This window comes from Myotis davidii, unplaced genomic scaffold, assembly GCF_000327345.1.
Source record: "Myotis davidii unplaced genomic scaffold, ASM32734v1 scaffold238, whole genome shotgun sequence".
Lineage (NCBI taxonomy): Eukaryota > Metazoa > Chordata > Mammalia > Chiroptera > Vespertilionidae > Myotis > Myotis davidii.
In genome coordinates this window covers 2,587,244-2,600,196 of record NW_006293779.1, presented here as the reverse complement: position 1 = coordinate 2,600,196, position 12,953 = coordinate 2,587,244, and the positions used below count along the sequence as shown (strand labels likewise).

Genomic DNA, 12,953 nt, shown 5'->3' with positions numbered 1-12,953 from the left:
TGCACTTGGGAGTCCCTCAGGAGAAGTATTGCTGAATGAATCAATTCAGCCCCATAGGTATGTTTCTCCATCTGCTTCCAGAAAGAGACTAAGAAAATATGACCATTGAATGTATATGTGTGGGGTTGGGAGGGGGGCGGGGAGTGAGAGGAGATTAAAATGCTGGGAACCTGAGCTAAGAGAAGCTGCTCTAATTGAACCCATTACTTAATGCTGGTCTTCCCAGACACTGAAGCAGGAAGGGGGAAGCAATTGAGGTTAAGGGGAGAGAAACATTTCCTGGCCTGAACTTCTGGAGGCGTTAACTGAATTCAATTTTCTGTGAGGGACATTGAGTGTCTGCATGGGCAGTGTCTTCCATGATGATTTTACCGAGAAGAGCTGTTCTACACGTGGCCGTTTGCTACACCAGCCTGGTCAAAGCTCAGGGGATGATGGGTCATTAACACCCTGGCAAAGCGTTTGCACGGGGAAGGAGTTGGAGTGAGGACTCCCAGCGGGTGGCTTTGCAGAGTGGTGCTGGGTCAGGTGGAAGAAGGTGCCTCCTTAGGGTCTTCTGAGAACCAGCACCCCATTGAGGACATGCTGTCCCCAGGGTTGGCCTCATCACACAGAACTGAAAGCAAGAATAATCCTGCAGCCTGCACTTTAGCTAGAAGGATGACCCCTCATGAGGCCCCCAGAAATGCTGCCAGTGTCTGAAATTGGCCCTTAGGTCATTCCTCCAATATCTCAAGGGTCATGGAAGTCCTTTTGGTGTGTCCACCATCAACTGAGTTTTTTCCTCAAAAGAAACATGGTACCTTGCTTTGCAGAGCAGCTGACATGTTGGTGAGGAACTCCAACCAATGAGAAGATAAGCAGCTTTGATGCATGGACCCTATCTCCCTCTTGCAGGTCTCCCAACCTCCCAGCACAGCCCCTGACCTGGACCCTGGACCAGTCACCACCAGGATGTTTGAGGAGATGAGGCTAGGAATGGAGATGAACTTTGCCTCAACGAGTTCCCAAAGAATTGCACTCTGTCTCTACCACCTCAATGGAAGTTCTCGAGTTCTGACACTGCATTCCCAAAGTGTAGCATGGTACTTGGAATGTCCTAGGTATTGGGACATGTTTACCAACTAAATAAATGATGGATGGGTTGGCCTGGCCTGCCCCATTAGCAACCTGTCCTTGCTGGCATAGGTAGCCACTGGGTTATGGCACCATCCCCACTACCATGGCTAATGAAGGTGACTCGTGGTAATGGTAGCAGTCCTAGTAAGTCACTGTATTCATTTAAGGCTAGGTAAACGGATCCAAGAGAAAGAACACAGTGAGCACATGGGCTTTCTTTTCTTTTCTTTTTTCTTTCTTTTTTTTTTTTTTGCTTTCACAACTTTTGAGTATAGCTTGCAGGTTTTGCAGAAAGATGCCGGGTTGGTGCTGCTCAAGGGTGTCCGGGCAAGGGGTGAGAAGGGACTGGAGTCCAGACTGGGTTCTACTCCTAGCTGTTTGGCACCAATCTGTGCCTCATTTCTACAAAGGCCCCATATGGGCTCCAGTGACCCTCTCTGAGAGGCATTTGGTTGTTGTTTAGAAAAGTCCTAATTAGGGAATCCGTACCATTTATCATCTCCCAATTTATCACTATATTTCAGATGTGCAGGTGCATGGACCATGTTGAGGATTTGCCACTCACCCCTGAAGGAAGTTTGGTCTCAGGAACCTAGTCAGGTCTTGCTGATCAGCTTGGGGCAGTGACCTGAGCTTGGGCATCTGCTCTAGGGGAAGCTAATCTCTCTTAATTCAATTTAAATTGACTGAGCACCTTCTCTGTGCCAAGGGCAGTGATAGGTCTGGGGACAAGGAATGCATATGATGTTATCTCTGCCTTCAGGACCTCACAGACTGTATCAGGTCAAGAGCCTTTTGAATCAGCCCAGATGTAGACCTGAATCCTAGGCCCATATTAATTTCAAGGAGGTGCTCCTTGCAACCTGCACCCTACACGCCAGCCACATTCTTTACTTCTCCTTGAGTTTTCCTCCAAGCCCAGGCTCCTGAATAATTTCCCTTTGGGCTGCCTCCTGGCCATCACCACCCCAGCAGCCGTCTGAATGTCTGGCATCCATCCTGTCCTTGGCCTCTGGCTGGCCCGGGGCTGGCACCATGCACACGATCATCTGTATCACTTTCCACCCAACATGATTATTAATGGTAAAAAGCCCATCGTGCAGAGCCCTTGGCAGCTGTTTTTATCCTGACAAGTCAAGGAGTTCTTTATAACGGTTTATAAAACCATTAAGAAAATCCCTGTGCACATAGGTGGCTTGCTTGGCAGGAAGAGTTCTGTTGGTGACTTCCGCAGCTGGCTATCTCCCGGGAGGAATGATGCCAAGGTTGGTGGGAGCTGGCAGAGCAGGAGAAGGAAAGATTTCAAGGGATGTCGCCAGCTGCTTGTTTACAGATTTAAAAAGCTCTACATTCCATCCCAGATGTCACCCAGGTGGGACGTCATTTCTCTCCAGAGTTTGGTAGCCAGATCAGTTCTGGAGATGTCCAGAGGAGGAGGCCAATAAAATAACCCATGAAGTTATCTTTCCTCTCTGTTATCCTGATAAAAGCCTGGGACAGATTTCCTTCCCTCTGGTCCCTCCATTACCTGTCCCCATGCTGAGTACCATACCTGCTGGGCGTACTTGTAGAAAATGCTTTGTTGGGAGCCATTTTCTGGAAGACTTGTCTAGATCAAAGGGAAAATAGCCCACATCAAATTTTTGGAAAAGGAAGGCACCTGTCTGGCACAGTGAGGGCACAAGAACCCCCCAGTTGGATCTTGGACAGAGGCTTCATCCAACAATCGGGTGAAACCTTTAGGGGAAGGGGAAAATGGAAGTTGGTGGAAAGAAGATGGTTGGGCCCGGCCTGGCCTTGGAGGCCTGGCCTTCTCCCCTCTGCCCTGCCCCTTTGAGCCATCACCATCCCATTATAATGTTTGTTTTCATTGGTCAGTGATGAGGAAAGAAGGAAGAAGATAGAAGCTCTTGGGGATGGAATGTGGCCAATGAGACCTACCCACCACCTTCCTGCACACCTACCTGCAGTGCTCTGAGGTTGAAACCACTGCCCAGGTTCCTAGAAAATCAGGGGGACAGTGTGACAAGGATGCCCGCTCACTGTTCAAAGGGGTCTTGCATATGGAGGGCACCCCAGGGGGCACTGATGCCAAGGACTGAGTGGAGTGCCCTAGGCAGAGCAGGCTGTGAAGTGGGCAGCTCTGACAGTTGGCAGACAATGACCATCATGACCACATGTCCAGTCTTTTGGGCCATCTGGTCCTTAACCATTTAGGAAGTGGTTCCTTCCACAAGATACACATGGACAGCAACCTTCATTGCCAGGATGGCAGATAAGCTTCACCTCAAGTTTACTCTGCCTGGTAGCCCAGTGGCTGCCTGGCACGCTGGACTGAGAAGCCTCCGTCCATGTTCCACTGTGAAGACCGCTATGACTGCGGAGATGTCTGGCTCGGGTCAAGGAGAGGGTGAGCTGCCCAGCAGGGTGTACATTTGCTGACCCGTCTTGACCATGGACATGGCATTGAATGTGCTTTAATGGAATTAGGTAGGATTTGCAGTTAGAACCCCAGAGGTTCTTACCGGTCCGGGTCTGGCATTTTCAGGAAGATTCGAAGCAAGAACTCAACTGCTTCTGTGCGCGCAGACGCGACGGCCACGTAGGTCCCCGGGCTCAGCGTGAAGCACTTCGTGAGGTTGTACTTGGTTTTAGTCACGATGCCCTTGTCAGCACTTCTGAATCGGGAAAAAAAGGTGGACGGCAGTCTCTCCTGGAAGTGCCGAAACTAGAGGAAACGGGGGACGGTGAGAAAGCCCCCGTGGGTGTGCGTCCCAGCCACCAGGGCGACCCTCCGCCTTCCAGACGCCTCTTCATTAACCAAACAGGCCCTAATGAGGGAGACGGTGCTAGGCCAAACCCTCAAAATGCAAGAGGGCTTAGACTGATATTTAATATAGATGCTAACACTATAATGAATGTAAAGAAATATGACAAGAGGTTTTATCTCATTAAATCTAATAGCATCCTGGATTCTGGGTTCACCTCTCTGCTTACCTATATATGAAGAATTTCATGGAAACTAGTGAGACTGTTTTAACACTGGGTTCCTCCAGGAGCCCCCAGGCCCCTCTGCCCTGTACCTTCTGCGAAGCTCTCTCTGTATTGCCACAGTAGGGCTCCCTGCACTTCCTCCATTTCATCTTTCCAGCGGAGCCCTGAAATTTCTTCTCATTGGAGAATAATAGGCCCTGATCATTTTCCTTTTATTTCAATATTTTCTTAGAGATAAAACAATAAATATAACACAGTTCCCATTACCGGATGTCACATACATATTACACAATAAAAGCCCCTTACTAAATAAATTTTCCCCAGTACAGTCGAGCATGGGCATTCCATTTAGAATGGTTACACTGCATGACATGATTATTTGTGAGCTCCGCCTTGGGGGAAAACAGGGAGAAGGGGAGAGGGCTTTTTTGTTCTTTTTTCAGGGCTGGAAACAGGGCTGTGCTACAAGATGAGACGGGAGACAGGCGGCTGTCCCAGGAATGCACCAGAGTTCTGGATGGAATCTCCAAAGTGATGCTGTTGACATGCCCAGCAGGCCCAGTGGGTTGGGAACCTGACTTGCTTGAGCCCTTCTGGCAAAAGTAACGATGAGCTTAGTTCTTCTACACAGCCAGCACCGTCCTGTGGCTCTGTGTGTGCGCATGCATGCACACATGTACGCACATGTGGGTATCATGTCCCCTACAATGTAGAAGAGAAGGTTTTCCCTGCTTCCCTGCTCTCCTCCTCTCCTCCCTCCACTGGGCCCTTGTTGCCCTGCCCAGACTCCTGATCCTGCAGAACTGACTTGCTCAATGGCAGCAAGAACTGTGAATGTGGGGGCCTGGCGAGGGCTCTTGGTCCATGGGTGTCAGTCCTTAACACTTGACCGACAGACAACAGAGGCGTGAGAAGCCCAGTGAGGGCGGTAGTGAGCCATACCTGAGGGTCGACCTGTGGGGAAAGAGAAGAAAGGCAGAATCAGAAACCCAAATCAATACCCAAGGCAAGCAGAGCCAACAGCCTGGCTCAGGGCCCTGCATTCCTTTTTTCTGTGCGGTCTGCCTGTTGCCTGGCACACCGAGGGATGAATGGGGACCACTGCACATGGCCTGTGTGGAGCTGTGAAAAAGGAAAGCGAACCCGTTGTGGGGAGCAGGTAGGGAAGGACCTGGAGGAGGGGAGCAGGTGCCTGAGAGGAGGAGACTCGCCCTTTGTCAGCTCAGCCAGATGTGGTTACTCATCACAGCAATGATGACAAAATTGGGAGGAAAAGTGAGACGTTGATAGGGCCTGGAGGTCAGACAGAACCTGGACCACGGTTTGAGCAACAAGCATTAGAGCGCGGCACGCCAGAAAATGCTGGCGTGGGCGGGTGTGTCGCACTGTAAACGTGGTCAAGTCTAATCCTCTCTCTGTCAGGTTTTCCTGCAAGTTTAGAGTTGGACCGGATGAACTCTATAGCCCCTCTGGGTTGTATCTCCAAGGCTGTGGTTTTAAAGGACAAACCCTGAAGCAGGCGGCCTTACCTTGAACACCTGGAAGTTTAGTGGAAATTTCCCATCTTCTGCCTTTACATTTTGTGGCCTGATGTTGAAAGACACGATGACATTGTTGCCTTCCACGCTCTCAGGCACAGAGAAGATGTACTGTGTGTCCCTCTCAAGTCCTGCAAGAGAAAGAGCTGGCGCTGGAGTTCAGCCCAGCTCCTGGCTCCTGGGACTGGGGGGTGAGGTGGGGGGACATCGAGTTCAGAGAGCCCTGGGGGTGGTTGGTGGTTAGAACCTCTGGGTGTGAAGACCTTAGGCCCGGGCCCCAGTGTTCATAGTTACCAGCTGTGAAATCAGCTTCTTTATTTTGTGAGCCTCAGTCTCCTTTTAAAAACAAGGAGGAGAAGTACATTCACCACTTGGTGAAAATGTTTCTTCAACTACAGAGATGAGTCCAGCAGAGTGAAGAGCCTGGAGGTTGACAAGAGGGACACCCTGGCGGGTGGGGTCACTCAGCAACCCGTTCAAGACAGGCAGGTGCCAAGGAGAGGGAATGCACATGTCTAGGTGCACACACACCCACACACACTCACACACATACACTCACATACACACACACTCATACACACACACCCTTTTTGGAGAGTTCCTTTCTCATTATCACCTGGATGTCTGTCCAAAACGCACCTCAAAATATGTCAATCCTTTCCCATTGTTACCTCAATGACTCTCTCTTTTCTCCACCCCACCCTCCACACACACATGCACACACACGCACACACACATACACCCCACACACACTCATACACACATGCACACCCCCACACACACAATCATATGCACATACACACACACACACATCCCCACACACACTCATACACACATGCACCCCCCCCACACACACACACACACACGAACACACACACGTTGTTTCACAGCCTCTCCTATGCAGGATATGTAAGCACACTCAGGGTCACCCTCACAGGGAGCTGTTCCACTCATCCTTGTCACACGCGGGGAGTGGGAGTGCAGTGAGAGTAGGTGACACTCCCAGGGTCACCGCCAACATGATTTATCTCCGGAGCCCGGAGCCAAGCTCCGAGGGCTTCCTCTGCTTCCGTGCCCTGCAGCAGGACACGCCGACCCGGGGCAGGGATGTTCGCCCGCACATCTGGGTGGTGCTCGTGGTGTCTAGGGCCAGACAGGGATTACCAATCCCACTGTTCACAGGAGCAGGGGCTGAGGACAGACACCAGCAACATTCCCAGAGTCACAAAGCCAGTACGGGGCAAGGACAGAGTTCAACCTAGCCCTCCCACTGTCCTGGAAATGACTGAGGGGCAGCGGACCTATTCTGGCCCTGGGAGACAGTGGGAGAGTGAAAGGCCAGGGAGACACATCTGAGATTCTCCTGCCCACCCACCAGCACCCATTTCCCTTGGGGAAGTACTGCTATCCCTTCAGGCTGACAAATTCCTCTCCGTCCAACTTCAGGCTGATGGGTCAGAATTAAGAGCCATTCAAAGCTGAAACTAGGACGGGGCCAGGGCTGGCAGCACCCGTCTGCCAGGATCATGACCAGTCAAACTACCTGTGGTGTTCCCTGGAGTCATGTGGTTCTTAAACGTCATTTGGGACCATCTTTCATGGGGCATGTGTCCCAGGTCAAGGCTGACTGGAAACTGGTTACATACATACAGGCAGGAGAAGTTGTTTTGGAAATCTCGACATGACATCCTGTTAAGAATAGATACTCGTCACTTAATGAGCACTGTTTTTATCCCCAGGGTGGGGGTTCCCCTCACTTCCCTGTACTTTTGCATGTCAGCTGCAGTGTTCACTGACTTACCACTCCCCACCCCAAGATCAGAGCCTCCTTCTCATTCTGGGTCGCCTGAGGTCAAGTACCCTTCCGCTCCCTGCCGTGGCTGGGAGGACAAGGGCAGAGGCAAATCCTGGGTTTTGCATGTCACCTGGCAAAGGCTGGATTGCTGACTGCCATCTCCTTGACCCACAGATCAAACTGCCAGGCTGCTCCCGGCCAGCGGGACGGCGGCCAGTCCCTCTGCCAGGAGTCCTCTGTGCTGCGAGGAAACCGCCTTCCCCTGGGGCCCTTTGCCAGTTTCATTGTCGAGGTTTTTATCATCAGAATAAAATGAATTCAACACCTAACATCTTACCTCATGCTGTGATTAAAGTGGAGATATTGGGAATATTTTTCCTTCTAATTTACATTCGTCCCCCTGGTTCTTAATTACTTAGACCCTGCCTCCTTTTCCCATATGCTAAATTTCATTTTCTGTGTCACTAAGTAAACCAGACAGCCCCTCAGAGAAATGTCCCTCTTTTCCTTTAAGATGAGAGCATATGGCCAGAAATGTGTTTTCACAGCATCTAGTCCTACAATAGCCACTGGGCGGAGACACCAGTGTCTGACTGTGAGCTCTAGAGCCTGGGCTGGGCGATGAACCAAGCTAACTCTTCTGGAATTCCTGCAGGAAAACTGGGGAACCCCCAGCTCCCAACAAGAAGCACAGGAGAGCCCAGCAGGGTGTGGCTCAGCAGTTGAGCATCAACCCAGGAGTTAAGAGATTACCGGTTCGATTCCCGGTCAGGGCACATGCCAGGATTCCAGGCTCAATCCCCAGTAGGAGGGCATGCAGGAGGCAGCTGATCAATGATTCTCTCTCAATATTGATGTTTCTATCTCTCCCTCCCTCTCTCTTTCTCTCTGAAATCAATCCTATATTATAAAAGGCTAATATGCAAATTGACCAAATGGCAGAATGACTGGTCGCTATGACACTCACTGACCACCAGGGGGTAGATGCTCAACACAGGAGCTGCTCCCTGGTGGTCAGTGCGCTCCCATAGGGGGAGCGCTGCTCAGCCAGAAGCTGGGCTCATGGCCTCTGCAGCAGTGCTAAGGATATCTGGCTGCTGGACATCCCCCGAAGGCTCCCAGACTGCTAGAGGGCTGAGGGACCATGCCCCCCCTCCAACAAGTGCACAAATTTTGTGCACCGGACCTCTAGTAAAAACATGTTTATTAAGAAGCACAGGAGATAACAGGCATGAAAACCATGCACCCCAGCTTCCAGGAAACTTGTTTTCTAAGCTCCGGTGCCAATTTTCCTTTTACCCTTAACATTTCCTGGAAGTTCCAATATTTCAGAGATGAAGCATCTATCACCCAAACCGAGAACACACCAGGAATTTTCCATTCAAAGCATCTGTCTCAGTTGAGAAAAAAGGCTCCCTCTACACAGCTCTCTGCAAAGCCAATCTCTAATCTCACAAAACTTTAGGGAAAGGGGAACGCTTGAGGGTATAGGCAACTGTTAAAGATTTAAAATGCAATTTTAAAAGAAGAGTAAATACCAAAACTCGCCATCATCCTTGTTCTCATACAGCTGGCTTTTCCGTGGGTCCCGGGTTTCCTGCCACTCCGGAGACCTGGTGTGGACAGATAGACCATAGGGTGAGGCCTCCCAGAGCGTTCCATCTCAGCCACATGTGGCTCAGGAGGGGTCCGTGGCCCAGGCCTCCACTGGTGACTGGGTACAAGTGGAGGGTGTCATTCCACCTCATGACAGAATCAGTCATTCTCTATGTGCCGAGGGCTTCCAGGCTGTCGCCAGCCCGACCCTCTTTTCCGCGCTTTGGGTGGATACCTGCCAGGGTCCATCCCATGTCTCCACCAGAGCCCCACAGTGACCTCGAAATCACCTCGTCCCAAACCGGATTCCCCTCTGCCTCCTCCTGGTGCTCGAGCGAGAACATCCAACCATCATAATAATGATTTCCTGATTCCAGCTCCCAAACCCCTCCCAAAGCCACCCACATGTTTCCATCCCCATGCCTGTTTCCCTAGACCCCCCATCTCCCTCTTTGGCTTCTAACTGGTCTCCCTGGCTCATCCCTGCCCACTTTCTCACCTATTCTCTACACTGACCTCAAAATGATTTTTCTAAACCAGAAATCTGGGTATGGCATTTCCCCACTTAGAACACATCAGCGGTTGCCTTTGATGCTCAGGATGAAGGTCAAACTCCTGAGACAGCACCTTGGCCTCTACCCAACCCTCCGGCTTGACCCAAGCACTTGACCTGTTTCCCTACCCCCACCCTCGAATGCTACACTCCAGCAAGAATGAACGTCATCACTTCCTTAGAAATCCCATTATCCTCCCTCCTGCCTCTTGGTCTTCACCATGACTCTCCTTCTGCTTGTAATAGTCTTTCTCCCTTTTGTCCTGTAACCCAGGAATTTCACTTTTCTTTCCTCCTAAAAGGCACTTGGGCTGGAAGCTTTGCTTGTCCCCCTCTGCCACTTCAATTCCACCTTGGGTCAATGTTCCCCCCCACCCTGGCCTTTGAGCTCCATGGGACCCTCTCCCACTCCTGTCTCAGCACAGGGTACCCTGTGTTGCTTGTTACTGTCTGTGTGTTACTTGCCTTTGAGTCAGCTCTGACTCCCGGCCGCCTTATGAGCGATGGCTCATCAGCCCTCTCGGCTCCTGTATGCCCCTGCCTAGGGCTTCCTTTATGGAGTCATTTCCTCTCGAACTCGGTCTTTCTCTTTTCCTGCCTCCTATTTTCCCAGCATCATGGCCTTCTCCAAAGAAGCTTGATTGACTGTCCCCTCACTGGCCTCCAAGTTCCACGTGCTCAGTGAGCCTTGCTCACCATGGTAATGCTATCATCATGGGGCTTACCACATGCCTTGGCACACAGTAGGCATGCACTAATTGTTTGCTTGCTTAATCATTAAAATTATCCACTTCGTGAGGTACTGTGTTGCTGAAGCTGGTCCTAGGACCTGGGGTGAAGGAGGAGACCCTCCCAGGCAGAAGGGAACAGGTGCCCCCTCCTCAGCCTACTCCTCAATGGGGAGGCATGCTCAGGGGCCACAGGCCCAGAGGCACAGGCGGGTAAGGAGATCTTTCTCTGCCAGTGGCTTTCCTTGAGGGCCGAGGGAGCTGGGTCCCCTCTGTGCTGGGAGGGCCAGGCAGGCACCACCCCTCAGGTCCTGGCTGCAGGCTGAGCCAGTCAGATGTGCTATTGTAAAATGGCAATTTTATAATTAAGCGATAATTACATTTTTTGCAGTGTGTAAGGGAAAATAAATGTAGTGTAAATCAATACGCTATTGATTCATGCGAGTTTGCCTTCAAGTGTGTGCGACTGAAATTCCAATTGTGGCCGGGATTAGACCATCCGGCTCTCTCCTTCCGCCCCCATTCTTTAAAGAGGAGAGAGGAAACAGACCACCTGCGTGGAGACAGTGCTCATGCAGTCCTGTCGCTTCCTTCCAGCCTGGTTTCTGGTGGGAAATGGCGAACCTCAATGTTCAGCCCAAACACCTGACCCTACAGAGTCGGTCCCTGCGGTGTACACATCCCTCCCTGCTCAGAGGCCTTCAGAGGGTGTAAATCCAAACGTCTAAACTGGCATTGGGTTCAGCCCCAGCTCCCAACACCTCTCTCCCCAGCTCCTCTGCCCCAGGCCAACTTGTGGCCTTGAACACGCTGTAAATGTTCCTGGCTCAGCAGGTGGCCTGCACGCCCTATGCAATGATCTCTTCCGAAGGGAGTCATACCTGCTTTTGGAAGTTGAACTCAAGTTCAACCTCATTCAAGCTTTCCCTGAACAAGTGCATGCCCACCAGACGCTTCCCATCCCTGACATCCAGGGTCCCCTGCTGCCTCCCCTGGTCATTTGATATTTAGTCTGGGAGGCCTGGGTAACAAAACAGCAACTCAGGAATTCAAATTCACACCTGTCCTCCTTACCCAGGGGACTGTCATTGACGTTGGCTCCTCCCCCATCCTAGCCCCATAGCCAAATGGGAATCAGGGACTCTGGCTAAGTGTATCACCCACCCAGACTTTATTTGGCAGCTTGGGGTGATGATTGGGAAGGAGAATTGGAAAGGATTTACATTGGAAAGGGCAAAGGGTAGGCCTGGGAAGGAAGGAAGAATAGAGGCAAGAAAAAATGGAGAAAGGGTCAGAGTGAAAACATTGTTCAGTGGCTCCTGGTTTTGCAAATTCATTCTTCTTCTGTGGAGGGGGTTCGGCAGCCCAGTGCACCAGGGGCATCTTAGGTCACACCCAGGTCTACGCTGTGAATTCATGTGGCTTGTTTCCTCCCTCTCCCCTCTCTCCCTTGCTTTCCTTCCCTCTACCCCGATCCTTCCCTCTACCTCGATGGCATTTCCATCTCCCAGTGGCTGAGGGCCACCTTGTGCAGGCTCACCCATCAGCTGCTGGGGCTCACAAGGGTCACAGTCCCTGTCACAGCCTGGCTGGGGCCACTGGACCACATTCTGGGCAGGGGTGGCGGGTGGGGTGAAAATTGGGGCTGAGACACTGGCCACCTATGCAGTCACCTTCTGGAACTCACTTTTCACTGCACTTTCACTGCTTGTTGGAGGTCCGTTCTGTTTGTCTGAATGCTTTGCATTGCTTTTCAAATCCTGCTCTCTCTCCTGCTCCCTTCTCCTCTCCACACCCCGACCCCCTTCCCCACCAGCAATGCTGCTGTGGCCGCTGATCCATGTGGGTCAACACTTTCATGATCAGAGAAACACCTTTATGGGCCCAGAGGAATGCCACAAGCGGGGCCCCACCGGCCGCCCAGGGCAGCAAGTAAGTGTCACCGTCCCTCTGTCCTCAGGACCGTCATCTCATTCCCAGTCAGCAAGGGGATGGGGCTCAGGGACTAGTCCTCCTGGCAGCTGGGAAATGCCAGCCGAGCTTCTGGGAACCTCTGACCACACAACTGGATCCCCACAGTCAGCTGGGTCTGAGAGCAGCTGCCCGGGGCATGGCCAGCAGGGGCATCTGAGACCCGCTCAGCTCCATCCATTCCTACTCCGAGCAAGGTGCTGGTCCGGCACCAGCCACAGAGAGTTCGGGTCAGTAGGGCAGGGCGTCAACCCAGCCGGACTGAGTAAAACGATATCCATCCAGACCTTTGTCTCAGTTCCCTAACCCCCTCCCACTAAAGAAGTCTTTTCACCCTGAGGACACGGCGTCATCAGGACAGAATCCCAGCAATCCCAGTGATGGGTTGAGGGCCTTCTCTCCACTCTCCTGGCAGGTGGAGCTCGGCTCTTTCTCTGCCTCCACTTTTTATTTTCATGCTTTCAACCAATTCTGGGTATGAGCTCCAAAGCTTAGATTGCGACCTTCCACTGGGCATTGTCATCTGTATATGTCCCATAGCATCCACCCAACAGTGCACGTAGCACAGACAGGACACAGTCAGTGCCTAATAGATGTCTGGTGAGTGGCCTCATGGGAGTGTGAGATGGACTGACAGTCAGACAGGTGTGATCTGGAAA

General features: G+C 51.6%; 1 protein-coding gene across 1 annotated transcript in view; it reads right to left on the bottom strand.

Moving 5' to 3' along the window:
* Positions 1–12,953, bottom strand: part of CAPN13 (calpain 13) — a 68,965-nt gene that overhangs the window by 11,497 nt on the left and 44,515 nt on the right. Inside the window, 9 exon segments of the mRNA XM_015566345.1 lie at positions 2,672–2,728; positions 3,084–3,120; positions 3,645–3,847; positions 5,056–5,067; positions 5,643–5,797; positions 7,137–7,166; positions 7,169–7,189; positions 7,192–7,340; positions 8,985–9,059. Of these exon segments, the coding sequence (XP_015421831.1) occupies positions 2,672–2,728; positions 3,084–3,120; positions 3,645–3,847; positions 5,056–5,067; positions 5,643–5,797; positions 7,137–7,166; positions 7,169–7,189; positions 7,192–7,340; positions 8,985–9,059 (739 nt within the window).